We start from the raw sequence: 21,349 nt of genomic DNA, 5'->3' as shown, positions 1-21,349 counted from the left end.
TTGTGTTTTATTTTTCTTCATGAGTAGCTGTCCAGAATTTGTGTTTTGGGATGGGGAAGAACAAGAAAAAACTCTTCTGTAGAAAGACTTTCAATCTCCAGAACAATTAGTATTTGGCCAATACATTTACCTCTTTGTAATGACTTAAGATCCAGGGAAAACCTGAGCAGCCCCAAGAGAACTGTGGGAGCAGCTGTGCCTGCAGCCTCTAAGCCCTTGTTTTGGGCCAAGGAGCACCCTGAGAGTGAAACCAAAATATCCCAAATACAGCCCCAGAGCAGAGCCAGGCCTGTCCCCTGCTCCCCCCGAGGCACAGGGAACCCACGGGCTGAGAAAGGGGATTGCTCGCTGCTAACTGCACAATAGAGAAACCCAGAGTGCTAATGTTAATTAATAATCAAGTCAGTTGTTTTACTGCTGATTGGCATGTGGAAAACAGGCACCAGTCAGCCCTGCACAAAGGGCTGCAGGCATTTAGAGTATTTGTAATCAACCTAAAAACTGTTAGGATTAGTTAACCAACAGTTAAAAAGTCAGACAGTCCAATCTTCAGATGCCAATAAAAGCATCTTTCCTGTAGAGCCATGAAATGAAATATTCTTTAGAAGAGTAAAAACATACTCGCCCAATTAATTTTCTGAAATCTCATTAAAAAATTTAGCCCGACTAAGTCATACACTTCTGACCTGAATTTTAATTATCTTTACGCTGGATATAAGGTTTTTTCTGATATTTGCAATGCATCATTAATTTTAAAGGAACGGTTTCCTTGCTTCTAAAGTGCATACTTCATCTGAGTGACATTTACTGTAACTAATTTCACCTTTAAAAGACATCTGCAGTGGTACTGGGGGAGCTCCAGCCCCTCCTGCAGAATGGGCACATTATAAGCAATGATTTACTATCAACATCAGTATTTCAAACCCTTTCAGGATGTCCAAAATTATACACCTGCCTCCATTCAATAATGCCTACCTGAAAAGAATTTTGCATACTTTGAGGCTGAAATTCCAGTGTGAATTTATGAGAACACATTAGAACAGATTGATTAAAGAAGGAACTTCTAAGCTTGCAAGAGATGAGGAAACTTTTAAAATATGGATTATCCTTCAAACAGGTAGCCAAGTAATTATTGAAGAATACATCAGGTTTTTCAATTTGAGCTTCAAAATTAGACTACACAGTCATGAAATATCCTTCACCTGACCTGTTACCTGGAATTTAAAGTTTGCTGAAGAACTTGGTTTAAGTTTCAAAGCTTCAGCATCCCTGAAAGCATGATTGGGATCGATCCTGATATCCAGATATTCTGGGCCTGTCTAGATATTTGTGCTGCTACACCACAAGGGAAGAGAAAAATACCAGCTTGGAAATAGCAGGACAAGGTGACATTCACAAAGAAATTAAAATTACCATAGAAATAATCTCTTAACAGCTCTGCTGCTAAAATGTGAGTATATAAAAGAGCTATTTAAAAGTGAGTTACTGTGTTTATTTAGTATGAAAACTAAGTGAAAAATTACAACTATATTTTTATATCACTGATTTACTCCTAAATAATTTTTATTGCTCACTGCTACTTAGTGTTTATACACTAAGTAATCTGGAGACTTAAATAATTAACACCTTCATTCTGGAACATTGCTAGAAAATGTTCTCCCTCTTGCTAATGAACTTCCTTGGGGTATTTCTGGGCAGGTATGGGAGCCAAAAGCCAAAACTGTCATTTCATTGGACATTTGAAAAAAATGTTTGTATTACAGATAACTTCTAAGTACCCAGCATTACTCAAAGGTTTCATCTTAGCTAAACTACAGCAGTTCAAGACAGAAAAGAAAAGCCTGACTCATATTCTGTACTGATGAGTTATAGAGCAGAAACAACACCTCTGCCAGAACTGACAAAAAAGAAGCTTTAGGAAGCAGCATAATTATAGGAGAAGCTTCTGGGAGAGGAGCACGTTGCTGCTCCGGACTTTTGGGGGCTGGCACAGAAGTTTGTAATGAAGGGGCTGCAAGGAAGAGAAGGCTGTTCCACACAAAGCTCCCTCCTCATCCAAGGCTCTAAGAACTCATGTTCTGGTTTTTATTGCTGAAGTTTTTATCTCTATCATTAATGACATTTCTCATAAGACCAGTTTGGTCAATTTTATCTTCCCAAACCTCCCTTCCACAAACCACTACACAGCATGTCTGGATTACTCAGATTTTTCAGAAGAAAGAAAGGATTCAATTTCAGATTCTCCAGGTAAAAAGTATCAGAGATTTGAAAGTTTTTATATAAATATATTCCTGAAAAATGGAAAAACAGAAATATGTCATCAGCAACCCTATCATGCTACCAATGTAAGGCTTCTCAACACTACCTTTTTTGTATGCATTTTTCCAGTTCCTTGGTAGACTGTATATTTTTGTTTTTCAGGTCTCTTTTTATGTTATTTTGACAGCAAAACCAAAGGCAGTCTTCCTGCAATTCTAATTCCAAATTAGACCATTCTGAGAACAGTTTGCTAGAGCCCTCCATTAACAGAACTTGGGTATTACCAGAGTTGAGGGCAGGTTTCACTGAACAATGACCATACAGCAAAATGAGCCCACTCAGCATCAGCATCACAGCAGAACACAGATTATTAGCTACTAATTACACTTAACTATGTCATTACAAATTCTAACATGTGCTCCAAGATGCCATGAATGTATCTGCTGCACAGGAACACTTCCTAATCTTGTTCATGAAATAATTACAGGGGCACTATCCTGCCAAATGAGGCAGTAATTAACCCTAATTGCTCAAAATGCAACTGGCTAATTCTCGGAGATTAATCAAGGGGATTCAATTATTATTAAATGACTTAATATGACAAATTGCTACATTAGGAGAGGGGGCTTTGCTCCACACCATGGTACTTTCCCAGCAGTGCATTCACTGTGTGCACAAAACTCCCCCTCAGGAGAGGCTGTGCTGGGCACTGGCAGAGCTTTCCCAAGGAGAGTGGGATTGATCTCCAGCTCAGGGACCCTGCCCACCCTTCTCGGGGACCCTGCCCACCCTGCTCGGGGACCCTGCCCACCCTGCTCGGGGACCCTGCTCACCCTGCTTGGGGACCCTGCCCACCCCTGCTTGGGGACCCTGCTCAGGGACCCTGCTCAGGGACCCTGCCCACCCTGCTCAGGGACCCTGCCCACCCCTGCTCGGGGACCCTGCTCGGGGACCCTGCCCACCCTGCTCGGGGACCCTGCTCAGGGACCCTGCCCACCCCTGCTCGGGGACCCTGCCCACCCTGCTCAGGGACCCTGCCCACCCCTGCTTGGGGACCCTGCTCAGGGACCCTGCCCACCCCTGCTCGGGGACCCTGCCCACCCTGCTCAGGGACCCTGCCCACCCCTGCTTGGGGACCCTGCCCACCCCTGCTTGGGGACCCTGCCCACCCCTGCTCGGGGACCCTGCCCACCCTGCTCGGGGACCCTGCCCACCCTGCTCGGGGACCCTGCCCACCCCTGCTTGGGGACCCTGCCCACCCCTGCTCAGGGACCCTGCCCACCCCTGCTCAGGGACCCTGCCCACCCTGCTCGGGGACCCTGCTCGGGGACCCTGCCCACCCCTGCTCAGGGACCCTGCCCACCCTGCTCGGGGACCCTGCCCACCCCTGCTCGGGGACCCTGCCCAGCCCTGCACTGCAGTGGGAACAGCAAAGGCTCACCCCATCCCTCCCCACAGTCACATCCCACCACTGCTGCAATTCTCTTCTTTCTGACAGCTTTCCACGCTCCTTTTGGTTTATTCCTTAATACAACACAGGGGCAAAACTGAATTGCTCTGATCAACAGAACACAGGCTGAAAAGTCAAGCAGCCAGAATTCACAAAATCCAAGTTTCATGACTACACAGACTGTGGGTTAATCCTGGTTTTAGCTCCCTTCTGCAGAAAGGCAGGAAGAGAGAGGAGCTGCTACAGTGAAAGTTCATTATAGTGTGGACAAAATACATTACAGGATGAGTTCCAGAGACTCGCAGGGAGCCTACAGTTCCATGTGGAATGAGCTTTTTCTTTTATCTGGTAATTACTTCTCCAGCACTTACTATAAAAAGAGATAAAATACATTTATTCACTTACACAATAATCTATTTTACCTTGGCCTTTTCTTCAAAGAATCAAAGACATGAGAAAGCCAACTCAGTATGTTTTCATAGGATGATTTAAAAACACTAGCTTTGAGCAAAATTCAAACTATTTCCTCTTTCTCTTACTATAATCAAAAAGTGGGTTCAGGAAACTGTCTGGCAGAATCCCAAACTGGATATTCCCTACAACTGCTACAACTGCACTAAAAACAAAAGGAGGGGGACAAAAGCAGCTAAATGCTAAGAAATCAGGAGACCCTTATGGAACGAAGGCAAGAAAAGACAGAGGGAGATGGATCAGACACCCACACTTACCTGAGGATCATGCTGGAATTCCTGCCCTGGCAGCTTGCACAGAGGGTTGTTCTGGTCCCCTAGATGATGAGGATGGTTGTGCTGCCCTTCCATGGTATCATACCAAACTCTGCCTCTCGGCTCTGCTGAGGCAAAAGAAAGGGGAGAGGTTTCAGGCCAGCCCAACACAGCAGTCAGAAATGAGAGTCTGCTCCCCTTCAGAAATGGTACCAGAACCTGCAGAAGCTGTAAAGAGCTGCCCAACAGGCAGCTGAGACATCCCAGTGCTGAGCAACACTGTGATCCCAGATTAACTGCTGCTCTGGCACAGGGCTGTGCACACACTTCAGGAACCCCGTGGGCAACAGTGATGGGGCAGCTGTGGGACACCTCCTCTGCCTGCAGAGAAAGAATGACCCTACCCAGATTTTCCAGCCCTACTCAAACCATTTGTGCTCTGGCCTGACTCGGGGACAAACTCTGGTAATTCTATCAGCTGCTCAGGGAAGCAGGACTGCATCACAGCACTCCCTGCTCCACACCAGCTCTGGGGCCAGGCTCTGTCCCCAAGCAAAGTCAGGCCCCAAAATACAGACACAGCACTTAGAGAACACCCACAATAAATACACCCATGTCCCTTCCCCAGAAAAGGCCATTCACAGGTTTTGGTCACCCCTTACCCACACCCTGCCATTCCCAGCCACATCATTCCTGTCCTTGGCACTGACTGAAGCCTAATGGAGACAAGGGAAGATTTAGTGGCCAACACAAGCATTTGCAGAAACTTATTTCAAGAGTTTTGGCAAGTATTCACCCAGTGAAAGAACACAACCTGACCTCATTAGTGTATTAATAGTGCGTGCCTGGCACTTGGGCAATGACTAAGTCTTAGTTTAAAATACAAAGGTATTTTAAATATTTGTGGGAGTGGGGGAGAAAATATGATGAAGAAGAATTTCTGCAGCAAGTAGTGCTCAATTCTTTTAACAGTTGTCTGTGAAATAAACCCTTAGCTCTGGCAGATCTTTCCCAACACCAGCTACCATAACACAGGGGGAAAGCAGAGAGACTCTTCTCATGTCTCAAGCAAATGAACCCTCACTCTGACAAAAGAGCTGCAGCTCCTGCCACACTACACAGGTGAACACATGGGCTGCTCTCAATAAAAACAGCTTCTCAAAGTCAGTACCATGAAACTCCAGTGGGGGAAGGAGAATCACTGCTAGTATGAAGAAGTTTGATTTTAAGATCTTTTCAGTCTCAAGCATCTGTAGGTTTATTAGTAATCAGGTGAAGATACCTAGATAAAACTATGTCTCAATACTGACATTAAAGTGCCCTATGAAATTCCTACCTTATGTTATACTGCTGGAACTATCTTAATTATTTTATTATTCAAGATCTGAAGAAAGGCAGTTTACTTGAAGGGAGAGCCACATGTTCTCTCTCTCACAAGCCCACACACACAAAGCAAAGCCTAGTTCCAACACAGGAACCTGGACATGGCACATTCCCAGCACAGAGACATGTCCAGGCAGGGCCACTGAAGTGTCTGCAGCCTAGCACTGATCAAACTGGGCATCCACGGTGCCCTGCCTTCCAAAGGGCTAACGCTCAAAAACAGGGGAGGGGTTTACTGATTTACTTCTGGACATGGGAACCTGAATGCCCTGGCCATAGCCCAGTCTGGGCAGTCCCCAGGGCTCTGGGGAAACTCGAGGAGCAATCCTTGCTGTGAGGGAGCACCAGGGGCAGGGGCTCACAGCTCAGCAGAGCCCACAAGCAGGGACGGGCCAGGGCAGGAGCTGCACTCAGGCACTGCTTGTTTGAAGTGCTGCAGCTGGAAGCAGAGCAAGGAGTAAGAACAAAATAGCAGCTTTGGAAAGAGATCCAGCAGAGCTCACATGACAGCACGGAGCCCCTGACACCTCCCTCGGGACAGCGTGTCCTGCCCAGGCTGTCAGCTGGGCTATTCCAGGCTTTGGCACTGCACTGGCAGGGAGAAGGGGAATCCCCGGGAAGGGGCTTCACACAGGATCTTCAAAGAGCAGCCAAACACACACGGGCACTGCACTGCAGCAGAAAAGGTACAAGGTACACTCTTAACACTGGCCTGTTTTTACTTGGCATTGTCTTAGCTCTGCACTTACCCTTTTATTCCTGCTTCCAAATTTCCTACAGAGTTCTGCAGTATCACACATTTTCACACTGAGTCTTGACTATGACTGTAAATCAAAACATCTTTAAATTGCATGAAGCATCACACAGCTTTCCAGAAAGTGAATAAAAGAACAGGATCATCATTAACATCACAGGAAAAATGGCCACAACCCACATGGGATGAACAGCTCCTTCTCCCACACACTGTCACCTCACTGCTGTACAGTTATTACTCCATGCAGCAGCACTCACAGGTAACCTGGGTTGTTTCCAAGTACAGGGAAAACAAAAACTCTCTCGTACAGTCAGCTCCCCTGCCACATCCCCAGCTGCAATTCCTCTCTGGGTACCAGTGTCCATAGACCTAATCAGTAGAGAGCAAAACACAAAATCCCATCAAACTCCTGATACCTTGCAGGTACCTGACAGGTGGGATTCTCAGGGCAGAACAGCCCAGGGCACTCGGTAGCAAAGGCCAGGATCATTAGTTACAAGACACTCATTAAGGAGCAGAACCTCATCAGCATCCTGGCACTCAGTCCCAGCCGCCCTGGTGCCCCGGGTGCTCCTGGTGAAGCAGCTGTGCCCAGTCTGATCGGGTATCACCATGTGTCTCAGGATGCCTCCAACTCAACTGCAGGCCAAATTATTTGCTCCCAGATGTATAATCAACATGACAGGACCGTGCACCTCTCGAGCAGGCAGCAAAGCAGCAGCTTGTGCTCAGTGTTACAACTGCTTTCTGTACCAGCACTTTTCACCTCCCTGCAAGACACAGCAGCTGCTCTGTGTGCCCCGTGCTCAGCCCTGCTGCTGCCCACCACACACACACACACAGAACTGAGAGCTCAAGCACAGATATGTCACATACACAAATCTGCTTTCCCCCTCAGTTACTGTGTGCCTCTCTTATCCTCCTACACAGGAACTTGTGGGGGAGCCAGGAGGTCCGTGTGGGTACCTTGTGTAAAACAAACAGAAACAAAACAGCAAGTCATATATGGCTCCAGAAATCCACAAGTTGATTAAAACCAGCCAAGTACACGACTTAACCTAGTGCACAAATGTCCATCTTTTACCACACACGGGGAGTTGCCAGAGACTGAAATGCAGCAGGGCACACCCAGCAGGCCCCCAGCTGGCTGTGACACATGCAGGGATGTGCTGCCCTCGGAGCCAGGCTGCCACTCCTCCTGGAGCCACCACTGTGCTGCTCACTGCAGGCTCCCCAAAGGCTGCAGCAATGCAAACTGTTTTACAGAATAAACACCACCACATCAGCACCACTTTCTTCCTCCATACTGCCCAATAATACTCTTCCTCTTCCTTGCTCATAAAAGAAATCTGCCAGGATACTCTATGAGATTACCTATATATTTAAATGATGATCTGGGCTTATGATTACATTATCGCTGTGGTTCAGGGTAGGTGCTCTGGGGAAGGCAGCCCAATCCTAGGACAGTATTATTTTCGAGTGACTTTTATTGTCCATTACTTTACACCATTTCTGTCACAGCTGTGATGCCTGGTAGGAATAGTTCACAACAGAAATATCTTTGTCGTTAGTATTCTCATTGCAATTTAGTCAGATGAACCTTTAAATCTCATCCATCATACTGAAGAGCTTTGGCAAAGCGAGCACAGTAATATATGCTTCCATGCAAAACCTAATTACAGGCTAGGTTAAAAAGCCTACCCTGTTCCTTCTGCAGTGCAAGGTGACAGGAAATCCTGAGCATCCCTTGGTTTCTCACTCTCCCTTTTTGCTGGTGAAGTGCGTAACCCGTTCATTACAGCAGACTGATTCTGTCTGGCACATGACAAACTTACTTGAACCTAACAATTAAACTTCTGACAGCGTTTCCAAAAGCAGAGAGTATTTACTGTAAATGCCTGACAATTTTTTTCCTCTCTGCTCATCTCTCTCAATAAGTCACCTTATGATGACTGGAAATTACCATAAGCAAATAGCAGTCTAACATCCAAAAAACCCCTCATGTTAATGTGAAATACACACCTGCCAACACTGAAAAAAAAATGAATATGAATGTTAAACGAAACAACACGAGGAATGGCACTGAAATGCTTGAGGAGAGAACACTGCAAGAGCACAGTTAGAGAATGTGATTCAGTAAAAAACTGCCCAGCAAGAGCTGCCTGTGGAGGGTGGTGGTCGTGCATGGCCACCCTGCCCTGTGAGGGGGACTGGAGCCTCTCACCAACAGCTCCGGCTGCACTGAGGGAATTCAAGCAAAAATTGTTAAACAGAGTCCAGTAAATCACCCAGAAACAGCTTCTGAATTTCAGGCCTAGCATCACGATGAAACTGCACCTATAGAGTCACACACACAAACATGACAGTGTGAGTTACCTGCAATCTGTAACCCCCTGGGAAGGATGAGGGTCCTTGTGACAAATTGACCACTGAAGAGAAGAACGGTGGTTTAGTCATACCTCACATTTCAGAGGGTTGGATTTACCCTGAGAGCAGATGCAGATGGGTTTCTGCTAAGACTTTGTGCAAACCAGATTTTCAACAGCCAGTAAGGGATGGGCTCCTCAAAGACCCCAAATCCCCTAACTGAGAATGTTTTAGTGAAATGGCTGAAAAGCCCTGGAGCTTTTTCATACCCTGTCAACAACTGATACTCATTAAACAAATGCTGTGACAGACACCATAATTCACTGTTCCATACCTAGAAGCAAAATGACATTAAGTCAACTATTTAAAGCTCCGCAGAGTCATCTCTCTGTGGATGTCAATAAAACAAATGCTTCCTGCCAATAATTAACTGTATGAAACATCCCACTCTGTTTCAAATCACTACCTACACCCTGCTCAGGTCTGTATTCCCATTCTAAGCAAGCAACATTATAACTTCAAATACTCTGTCTTCTAGTTTGGGGAAAATCTAGTACAATGGCTTGAAAATAGCAAGGTTGGGCAGAGTGTGCTTGGCTGGATCACTGTGTTTGAGGATGCCACTTGAGCTAATACAACACTTCTGAGAGAACATTTCAAGTGCCCATCTCTCACCAGGTAGGCAGGCAGCTGACTTCTAATTTTAGTTTTAAGTTTTAAAAGTTTTGGCTGAGTTAAGGGTTGGGTTTTGTTTGGTCGGTTTTTTCCCGTGTTGTAGTACCAGCTCCCTAGAACTTGGTCCTAAACCAAAAAACATAGTTGTCTAAGTCTTCTGGACACATTTCAGATGCTCAGCAGATCCATCCATTCCAAGGGATGGTTTCTCAGGGCTCCTATTAAACAGCTCCAGGATTAGTGCCAAGAGCACTTGGTGATTCATATTTTAAGGTGAATGTTCCTTCTCACCAGCTTAACTGGACTATTCCCACCCCTTCTTTCACTGCACTCAATTTCCTAGTAAACACTACATGTAAATATTTATGTGTGATGTTTGTGTAGGATGTAAACATCAAATCCATATTCACATCCAAAAGTCAGGATGGATAGCAGCCAGCAGCATTTAAAGGGACAATACTTCCTCTGAAGAGAGGTGATACTGTGACCATGGGACAGCAACAACAGGTTGCATTCTTGCCCTACCAGTTTTCACTTAGGTGTGTTTCAGTAAAGTAACAAGCCAACCTTAATTTATATTCTTGCAGTTGCAATTTTGAGCCCTCCAGAAAATTCACTGTATTCATTTTTATCACCTTGGAACCATTAGAGCCAGATCTCTCAGGCCACCACCGCTGGTAATGAAACACATGTCAAAAATAAACACATACCAAATCTACCTGGAATTTTACTGTACTGCTTACCAAGCATGTGACAACATGCTCACGTTTTAATTTATAATGCAATAAAGCTTTTAAACACGAAGCCAACTTATTTAAGAACACTTCTGTTATCCTTCTTGGAATTCATTCATTTCTGATGAAGGGAAGATTAAATATAGGCTGGAAATATATTCATAACGTAAATGTTCACAGAAAGTGCCAGACATTTTCACATCGTTAAATGCTAACTGAAATGAGTCCCATCCCGTGGAACACACACTGCCTGTACCAGCAGCACCTCCTCCGTTCCAGGCTGGCTCCTGGCACAGGAGGAACCATCTCACTGCACTCCCAGCCAGGTGACAATGACAGCTGAAATACAGCTCCGCTCTCCTGCAACACCTGAAGAACCCTTGTCAAGAAGAGTCAAAACTCAAGCACTCGGGCAGATGGATTGTTCTGAGGCTATGGTGAAACCCCTCAATCTAAACCAACTCCTAAAATAAGTTTCCACCAGACACAACAAAGAATCCAAACTGTTTTCCCAGCTGCATCCTGTCAGACACCTTTACTGACCACCCACCCCTCACAGGAGCACAAGTGAACAGACCACCTTAAGCTGGTAAGACAAAACCAGAACTAAGATCCAAAGTTCAAAAAAAAATATTTGAATCAGCTCTGCTCCTACAGGCCAAACCCTGAACATGGCATCCATTCAGCCCAGCCCGTCCTCAGAAAGTTTAACAAAGTTTTCTATAAATCTTTATGTACATATATGTTTGGAAACACCACCACTTAGCACTTCCAAATATCTTTTAATTAGAACACTTCCAAGCACTCAAGAAGTATTTAACAAACCTCACAAAAATACTTCTGAAATACTGCTGTAATTTCTGAAATGTTTGAGAAAGGTAGATCAAAGTACGAGAGCAAGCCCATGTACCATGGCTCAAAATCCACAAAACCTGCTGGAACCAACTCTGCTCATGCAGCTTCTCTCTCCAGCCATGCTGTTGGCTATTAAAGACTCAAATCATATCTCTAATCCAGGGAAAAGGAATGGAGGGAAAATAGAGATATATGTTCCCCCAACTTCAAAACATCAAAACAACAGCTTGAAGTATTTACATTTCCCATAATCAGAAGGAAAAGGAAATGATGCTGAGAATTGTGCAGCCCAGCCAATCCAAAGATTCATGTGATTCAAATCCAAAAGCAACTTCAAAGCTACCTCATAAAACTCTACCCAAAATGTGCAGGCAGCCAGATGTTGGCATCGCAGGAAGAGCTTTCACAGCATCTGGATCCTGCAAGCAACAGCCAAACGGAAGCAGAAACTCTTCTCCATGTAAAAATATTTAACATTTCTCTACTTACAAAAATAGCTGTGCTAGAAATAGCATCTGTGGGTTTCCACCCCAACATAACTGGGGCAGAAAAGTGAGTGAGTGAGTGAGACTGCATTATCAATATTGCTACTAAATGCAAGTCACCTTCCCTGCACATTCCTGAGTACCTGGAACAAATGGCACAAGTTTTCCAAAAACCAATGCAGCTCTTTAGTTCATCTCCCCCTTCTGTATCCCTGCATGCAGCACATCTCCATCTCCCCTCCCACACGGGCACAGCTGTGCCTAAAGAACAAGATTCATTCACCAGTACCTTGCAGATCAAGGCTACAGGGTAAAACAAAGATCTGTTCTTTACAATGTCTGCAGAGCTACTTTTATTACTTATTTTGATGACAGACAGGGTTAATGAAGTTCTTGCAGAGAACTCTCCCTTTCCTGGGCTAAATGCCCAAATTCTTTCAGGATTCACAAGACTTGTCTATTTAAATTGGGTCCAATTTTTTTTCCCTACAGAAAGGCCTGCACAGAATGTTCTGAAGAGAAGCTGGGAATTAACCTTTCAAGAAAATTATAACTAAATGTGCAAGCTCTGTATAAGAGACAAATCACATTTCCCACTGTATTCTGCCCTCTGTAACAATTTTCTATTGCTCTAATAAGCTTCAGTGTTGAAGCATAAACTCAGTAGTATCAGATTATTAAAAACCATGAGCTTACTCATGGAAACAAGAGTTCTGCCCAGCCTGCATTTCTTTCCCAATCTCCCCAATGCTGACACCTTATTAATACCTGTGAATAACACACTACAACTCATCAAAAGAAATTTTTCAAGTCCAGCAAAATCCAGGTGCAGCTATAAGCTGGAAGCCACGTGGCAAGGCAAGTGCAAAAGCAGAACAGTCCCTCTTCCTTTTCTGCTTCATTAGTGATGAAGCAGAAAAGCTAAAATAAGACATTACAGTCACTCCAAAGCACAAACCAGGGGAACTAAAAGAAATCCCAATAAGTCAGTCACAGAATAAGTTATTGCATACCTTAATACACAAAGAACTAAGTGCAAACACAGGTAGAGAACCATTCCCACACTGTTTACTCTTGGATGGTAAAGTTCTTACATCTGACACACAATGTTATAAATTGAGTAATTGACCCACAAGGAAGTAAAGAGCTCAAGAGAGTTAAAAATTACCCTATAAATACCATAAAGATTAACAGGTTTGTAATACCCACCCAAGAAGCGCTTACTCTAAGTAGAATGATTATGAACACACAGCAAGAAGATTTACTCCATGGCCCTGAGCTCAGTATATACAGACTCCACAAAAGGCAGCACTGCTTCTTAATACACTGACAGCTGAGAGTCACTCCTTGGGTTTCCCAGCTGATTACAGGGTGGCACACGGTTGTGACTTACTTGGTTCCTTAAAATACAGCCATGTTTTTTAAAACCTTTTAATTGTTTCTCTGGGGGGGGGGGGGGGGGTTGTTACAATTTAGTATTTCTGAGACTCTCATTTTTTTACAACTCTGATAGAAGAGCTAATGAAACACCAGCAGCACAAAGAATTAATCCAAATCTCCATGAAAGAGGAAGGAATTTTTGTGTTCATGTTTGGTATTTGTGTGCCCTGAAACCCTACTCTTGGGGAAAGAAACTTAAAATACCTACAGCTTTTCTCCTCGTCTCCTCACTGCAATGACAGAGATTTGCTCCAAGAAGCAGAGCCCACCACAAACCCTCCAAGAAAGGCTTCACATTCCGAGTGTTCCTAAGAACACTTTTGCAGGAAACAATGTTCCAACAAGGAGAAAAGTCATGCCTTTTCAGGATGGCAGCAACAAGACACTGAAATTCCTGAAAGGAGCGTATTGAATGTACTTTGAAGCTGTCATCTGTGCTGTAGGTGGGCATTCCCCAATTACTGCACCCTCTGCAGGGACTTTCCAACTCCACAGTTTAAATATCACCAAGTTAAGAACAAAGTTACTCTCCCAAGCCAAAGGGGACACTTGGCTCTAAGGAAAGAAGACAAATTGGAACTTACATTATCCTGGACCACTTGAGGCAGAGACAGTGGCGGTGTGGGAAGTGAGCACCAGCGAGCAGGGGTGAAGGAGCTCGAGCTGTGCCTCCCCAGCTCTCAGAGGCAGCAGTCCCAACCACCCAGCACCCGCTTTTCCTCTCAGCAGGGACTGAAAACTCCACTCCCATGCACTCCAAAAACCGTGAGTTTTTAACAGGCTGGTGGATACTTCCCACCTCACAGCAAGAGGGCTTCCCAAAGACCCAACGACAAAAGTAACTGGAGAACAGGATCTGTCACTGAGCTCTGCAAAATGAAAGACTTGCAAATCCTCCCCAGGGTGTGGAGCAACACCTGCTCTGTCAGCAGGCTGAGCTGGGACCGGGTCACAGCCTTATCAGAGCAGTTTCTGGTCCCTGCAGTACCACCCACGTGGTGAGGAGACCGTGATTCATCTGGAGACACTGCGTGGAGGAGCACGGTGGCAACAGCCTCCCCCGAAGGGACAGCACAACCAGTCCCAGAGAGTCCCACCACATCAAACAGCGAGGGTGTTTGGGCTCGAAGGTGGGAGGATGCACTGAAACAAGACACTGAAACCTCCCCTGGAAGGTCCCTCAGGTCTGCTGGCAGTGCTGCCTTGGCTGGAGGGAACACTCTGACAGCCACTCATTTTGGAAGGTGCTGTGCAGTGCAAAATGTTATCACCCTGCTCTGAGGGGAATCTCTGCCCTTTTCTCCAGCACTGCCACACTTGGGTTTTTCACCCTTGGTTCCTCCAGCTTGGCTGGTTTGGGAAGGTTTGAGTTCATACACCCCCATATGTCCTCCTGCCACCAACACCACATCAGGAGCGGTCCCTGCCTGCTAAGAGGGCTCACTTCCAGAAGGGGTGTCTGGAACAGCAGCAGCAGCATCTCCACACTTGGGAAATCAGCATTTCAACACCATTTCCAACTGATGTTATACAAATCATCCATCCATCCATCGCTGAATTCAGAAAAAGCCTTTTACACCCTGGACTGGGATGAGCCCACCCAGAGGCGCAGCCACATCGAGGCTCAGGGAGCTGAGCAGGGACCTCTGCTCCCAACAGGGAAAGCTCAGCAGCTTCACAGAGAGACTGCTTCAGACTACAGCCCAAGCCAGTCAGTACTTGGATAAAATAACAAAAATAATTGCCTTCCTAAATCAAATGCATTGATCTGGCCAGACTGGTGCTCAAGGTCTGTCCAAGGGCAGGCGATGGACTGGAACATACTTTGATTCATCATCTGAAGCACAATTCAAAGGTTGGAGTCCAGAACTGGAGACCAAAGTCACTCAAAACAAATGAACACAAAAACTTTAAGAAGTAATTCAGAACTGTAAAATGCCTATAAATAGTCCATGGGGGTTAAACCAAGAAAGACAGCAAGGAAATCACTATAAAGGAGACACTGGACACCAACAGCAGCAACAACTTTGTCATTTAAAAAGAATAATCCTACCACCTTCTGCACTTTGTGATTTGACATGTTGTAACTATTTTAATAAGTTTATAATTGCGATGGTGAACTAGCTCATAGAACAATGAACTAGCACATCCAATTTATAATCCCAAACTTCATGCAGTTCTGTGCAAAACTCCATTTCTGCCATCTCAGGATCTCAGCAGAAAACACTCAACCTTAAACCTACTTTTTTTCAGACTTACTTATACCTGGACTCAACTAAAAATGTGGATTTGCTGATAGTTTCTAAACGACCTGACTTTCTTGGGTGAAACACAGTGCAAGCACAGGACAGACCACACCACCTGATCTTACCAAAACACAGCAGACTATAGAAGTCATGAACTACCTGCAAGGACCTTTTTTTTTTTTTTAAAGATGCAATAAATAATACATCTGACTGCTCAACAAGCATCTGTGAGGCTTCAAGAATGCTTTGGAGTACAAAATTCCCAAGGTTGCATTCACTTACACCACTTGGTTTCAAATAGATACGAGTCTGCTGTCGGTTCACTTAAATGTGTAACAGGAAACTCAAATTTGACTAAAAGGTTGTATTACATTACTACAGGGTTTATATGGAAACCTTTTTAGAAGGAAGAAGCTAAGGGTTTTTTTCCTCCCCCATCTGCGACAGACAGCTGTTCACTGCCTGGAATCTCTGATAGCAGACACTTAAAGTAGCACCACGCTGAAGTAAATAATTTAGAAATTTAATTTCTTTAGTTGTACTGACACTGTAAAATTATTTGCAATTTATTGTATCATGCCATGTTATAAGCCATGTCACAAGATTTAACACTGGAAACTACATATAGTTTTAACTGAATAGAAAATGCAGCTTTTTGCTGAAATATTTTAAAATGTTAAAAAATAATCCAAGAGACTTCTCATGTCTGGACAGCAATGGCACTTACAGTGAGTCCAGATGTTTAAATACTTAGAACAGGTTAGAACTTGAAGTAATCTTGATTCAATTCAAGGTGCATATAAAAATATGTCAAGATAGAAAAATATTTGTCTACCTGTAAAAAGATCTGACACTTTCATAGGCCTCTGCATTTGAACCACTATTAAAAATAATTCCTTGTGCTTTTCTGGTTTTAAACAAAACTTTACTTCCAGGTTCTAGAACTGCCACTTGGTCACACACTCAGAACCTCAGTTCTACATTTCAGCCAACTCCAGACAGCAGCTCCCAGCCTGGCTTCAGAAACACACACCTCCTCACCACCCCAAAACCTGTGAGAAAAGAATTCAAAGTACTTTATGCAGTTTAATTTTCTATGTAATTTAGACACACTGCAGCAATTCCAAAAAGCACTATGACTTTCAAGTCAGACCTAAATCTAGATTTTGCATGCAAATGTTTTGGCTTCTGGGTTTTTTTCTTCAAAAAGAAATACACTGACTGGGCCAACATCACCTCTCAGTTTGAACACTTTGAACTCTTCTTTCACTCCTAGATACTACATGTTCCTCCATTTAACTTTAGACACAGCTCTGCAGTGAAACATGGAATTCACAAGTGGAGACACCCAGGGTCCAGCCTGTTCCCAGGGCACCCATCCCAGTCCCCAAAAGCAGGCTGGGATCCCTCAGGATCCAAGGGAAAAGGCAAGGACACAGCCTGGGAAAGCACCACCTGCCCTTCCAGCAGCCACAAAGAGCCAAGCCCTCAACTCTCTTATTTAATCAAGCCCCTTTTGGCTCCTTGGTTTTACACCGGTTCCCAGTGAGCTGAGCCAGCCCACGGGATGGGGAATGCCAGCCTGGGAACACCAGGGGAACCTCCAGCCCAGCAGCAGCTGAGTGGCACAAGCCCAGCCACTGAGACTGCCTGGTGCTGACACACCGAGTCTTCCCCACTGCTCCCATCACTGGAGATAAGGTGCTCTTATCTGCCAGGGTGCTCCCTGACCCGCCAGGAGAGCAGCAGGGCCTGCCTGAGTACTGGCATGTGCTTGTACTGAAAGCTTTACAAAGGCTGAGTACAATAAACACAGCTCAACAGCGTTTGGTAACAGAAAAAAAACTATTTCCAAGGCCTCTGCCTCTAAGAGGAGAGTGTTCCCTTTGCCCATTTTAGACAACCTTTAACTCCCATGTGATTCTGTCCTGGGAAAGGCCACTCTGTCCAGTCCGAGGAGTGTGCACAGGCACAGCACCTCCTCTGCCACCATGCCTGTCCCACAACCAGGACAGAGCAGCTCACATTCTCTTGTGACATTTTCAGCATCTTCAGTGGCAAGTGGTATCAAGGTCATCATCATAAAGTATATTTCAGCTGCATGACTATTAAGTTTTGCCTTCAATATTACAAGATTTTTTTCCTGCATCTTGTATTTATACTGGCTACAAGGACACATATCACATAATTTCCTACAAACAGCCCAGTCAAGCACCTGGGGAGGTGTACACTGGGTTAGTCACCAGCTGCCCATAAAAGGTAAAACAGACTGGTTCAGTGAGTTTCCAAGGCAAATGCAGGAGTGTGTGTCATGGGCAGAACAGCCATTCACGACCTCCAGAACCATAATTCTGTGCTCAAACCATACAAAGCAACACGACCACTCTCTGTCTATACAAGTGCTGAGCTGGAGTAAAACTGTGGAAGTTGCAATTAGAAACAGGTTTGTTCAGTGGTGAAGGTGAGCCCAGCTTCTAAAATGAGGTTCCATGTACTTCGTGTTCTCATTGCTGAAGATCACCATGACCAACCTCCTCTGCAACAAGAACCTCTAAGAAAAGCAAGTTAGAATGACAAAAACTAAAGCAGAAGTTAGGCTATAAATTCATTTTCCCTAAGGACCCATCTAAGCTTTCATTTAGGACAAAGCAAATGTCCTACAAGGCCCAGATTTCCACTTTCGTAGTTTCATTTTTGAAATCATCCTGCAAGTACTTCCTCTGCTCCTCCAGCCACAGTTCCTTTTTTTCTTGCTTTAAATTCAGACTGAATACATTTGATTTCTCCCACCTGCCCCAGCTGTTGGCTGCTGCAGCCACAGGGGTTGGTCTGTTCTGCCAGGTTGGTTGTTATTATATGTCTTTCATAGCCTTGAGGTCAAATATATTTTGCATCACATAAAGGAAGAAAAGATGCTAAAATACATCCACTAATGAATCCTTTACACATCTAGAAAGCTGCAGGTGTTCAGGAAGGGGACTTGTTGGTAACCACCCCCATTTTACAGCCAAGAGAGCAGAGGCAGAGCAGGAGAAAAACTCACATGGGCATTTCTGGCTCCTACCCCCATTCAAACAAAAATACTCATTTTACTCTGAGCAAACAACAGCTCATTCAATATGTAAAAACCTCTTTCAAGCCATTGCAAGAGCCCTTCAGACTAACGGGTAGGTGTGAATAAAGCCCAAAAATACGCTGCATGAGAAGCATCAGAATCACTATTTTCTCCAGTACAGCCTCAATAACTGCAAGAAATGAGAAAAAGCCAGTGTAGGCTCAATATTTTCAATGTTAGGCTCAATATTTTCAGTGTTATATAGACTGACACAAAACTTTTCAGGCAGGATCATAGAGGGCAAGTACTGCAAAAAAAAAATCTGTTTCCCAATATAGGCTTGGGGTTCAAGTTCTTCATCTGGTTTTCTCCCAACGAAATGAACAGTGAAGAATTTGAAAAGGTATATAAAAAACATTCCAATCATGCATCCATCCTCTCTCACAAAATACCTATTTGTCAAAAGACAGAATTCCAGAGGAAGGAGGGGAAAATTAAACAAGCAGAAACATTTTATACATCACAGGTGTTAAGAAAGCAAAAATTTGGTTCTGATCTGACAACTCCTTTGGGGTGACAGCAGTCACTCACATTCCATCTACAATCTCACTTCCCACAGAAGATGCTCTTTTTCCATCATAATAAAAGTTTCTCACAGCTCCCATTTTTTTAGGTCTCTAAGACTCAGAGCCAGAGGAAACAGGCAACAACAGTCTTATCTAAAAGCAGTTCCTTCTTTTTTTCTGCTGTTGCTTAACAGAATATGACTGTCACAAAGAATGTCTACAGGAAAAAAATAACAGTGGAAAGAGCTTGACTCAATGTCAAGAGATGTCTCAAATGTGAAAGCTGTATAAATGCTGCAGAAGTTAAACGGTTGCTTATAGTGATTCACCAAAAAAATGAACTTTTAAAGGAGACACCGAACTGACAGCAAGACAGCCACAATGTGTCAGGAACTTGCATCACTGGACTTCTAATTGCTACAATATTTCCTATCCAGCTACTTCTCCTGCAATAATGCCATAGGCAATCACCATGGGCAGAGCTATTCCATGTGTGCGAACAGGCAGGCAAACAGATGGGCTCAGAAATTCACCGTTATTCTAACCAAGCATAAATCACACTTTGGAGGGAAAAGATGGTATTTGATAGTTCAGCTCTAGCATGTGCTCTCTCCAAAGCCATGTGTAATCCTCCGGCACCGGGGGTACCGCGGGCTCCCACCTTTGGAGAGAGAGCGGCAGAGCGCAGCCCGGGACCGGGAATCGCCAGGATGGCTCTCAGGAGACCCCAGCAGCCGGGCAGGGTCTCGGGGCCTCCCTGCGCCAGCCCCGGGAGCCCCACCGAGGAGACAACCGAGCACATCCCGGGCTGGGGGGAGCGGCACTCGGAGGGGCGCGGGGCAGGAACGGCCCCCGCGGGGAGCGTGGGCTCGGAGCAGAGCCGCTGCTGAAATGGAAACCCCCCAAACCTCCCCAAAGCCTCCGAGCGACACCGGAGCGCGCAAACGCTCGTGTTTGTGTCGCGGTCTCAACTTTGCTCAAGTCGCAAGGCCGCCGCTCGGCCCGTCCGCCGGCGGCGGGGCTGACCCGCCCGGTGCCGCTCCCGGCCGCTTCCCGCTCCCGCCCGGGCACGTGCGGGCCCCGCGGCCCGGACCCCCCGCTCCCGCACGGCCCCGCCGCTCGATCCCCCCCGCCGCCCCTCGCTCGGTCCCGCGGCCCAGCCGGGGCTGCCCGGAGGCGCCGCGCGGGGCCGGGGCCCGCGGCGGGCGGGCACACACGCCCGGCGCGGCGCTGGCGCGGCCCGGCGGAGCGCAGGGCCCCGTGTGCTCACCTGCGGCGCGGCGGAGGCGCGGCGGTGCCGGCGCGGGGGCGCGGGAGCCCCGCAGGACCGAGCGAGCGGCGCCGCGTCCCGCACGGAACTTCGCCGCGCGCGCGCCCGCCCCGCGCTCCCGCGCACGCGCCGCCGCTCGGGCGCGCGCGCCGCCGCTGCCACGCAGGCCGGGCGGGGGCCGCGCGCGGGGGGCGGCGCGTGCGCGCTCGGCGCCACCTGCGGCCCCGCACCTGGAGCGGCCCCGGCGGCCCCGGCACCGGCCCCGGCCCCGCAAGGCGGCGGGGCCCCGCGGGACCGAAGGGCCGCCCGGCGCTCCCCCCGCCCCGGCTCCCCGGGCCCGGGATCCTCTCCCGCCCGAGCTGCGGGAGGCCGGCCGGGGCCGCTCGGCTGGGAGCGGGACCCCATCGCGGGTCCGGCCCAGGCGTTTCGCAGCCTCGGGCCTCAAGTGCGGCGCAGCCGAGTTCCTGCACGAACCGGCCTGAACGGGTTTGGCTCCAAAATCTGTCCGGCTTTTGGGATAGAAAATCCTCAGTCTGCAAATTAAGACATGAGTACTCGACCTAGATTGAATTTGAACTTCAAATTCAACAGGTTTTTTTCACAAGTGAACACGAACGTGGCAATAAACCCCAACCAAACGAGCGAGGCTCAGCAATGGTCCCTGTGCAGCAGCGGGGCTCGGGACCAAGGCAATTGCTCCTATTTTGTCACCTGTTGTCACTTTTGTCAAACTTTCGTGGAGATGTTTGCTGGTACGACTGGAAGCTCCCAGCGCTGGCAGGGCACAGTGCTAACAGCATCCCTAGAGCCCTAGAGCAGCTCACAAATGAAACACACTGTGCCAGCAAAAGCACCTTTGCTGCTCTAACCATTTCCATGCAGCCCTTTGCTAGTAAACATGCTACTTTAAAGTGCTTTTTGTTCTTTTTAATCACTCCTGTAGGGCAGACGAGTTGAAGTGCCCCGGCTGTGAGCAGGGAGCCAGCGGGAGGGGAAGGTCGGGCACCCGCCATGGGTGAGCCCTGTCCTTCGGGACAGCGCCGTGGTTTCAGCGCGCTGCCCATGCCCGGCCTCGCTGTTCCCAA

General features: G+C 46.6%; 1 protein-coding gene across 2 annotated transcripts in view; it reads right to left on the bottom strand.

Moving 5' to 3' along the window:
* Positions 1 to 20,353, bottom strand: part of NEK6 (NIMA related kinase 6) — a 44,906-nt gene extending 24,553 nt beyond the window's left edge. Inside the window, exons 1-2 of one of the 2 annotated variants that reach the window (XM_066563153.1) lie at positions 20,265 to 20,353; positions 4,438 to 4,559 (exon numbers count right to left, since the gene is read on the bottom strand). In XM_066563153.1, coding sequence (XP_066419250.1) covers positions 4,438 to 4,530 — 93 coding nt within the window. In that variant the 5' untranslated portion in view covers positions 4,531 to 4,559; positions 20,265 to 20,353. Of the gene's footprint in view, positions 1 to 4,437; positions 4,563 to 20,264 lie in introns of both variants that reach the window. The other variant, XM_066563154.1, reaches the window with a different exon arrangement.
* Positions 20,354 to 21,349: the final 996 nt, after the last annotated feature.

The sequence above is a fragment of the Molothrus aeneus genome, chromosome 19 (genome assembly GCF_037042795.1).
Source record: "Molothrus aeneus isolate 106 chromosome 19, BPBGC_Maene_1.0, whole genome shotgun sequence".
Taxonomy (NCBI): domain Eukaryota; kingdom Metazoa; phylum Chordata; class Aves; order Passeriformes; family Icteridae; genus Molothrus; species Molothrus aeneus.
The sequence above is the reverse complement of the archived record's forward strand: the minus strand, read 5'-3'. Positions and strand labels throughout refer to the sequence as shown.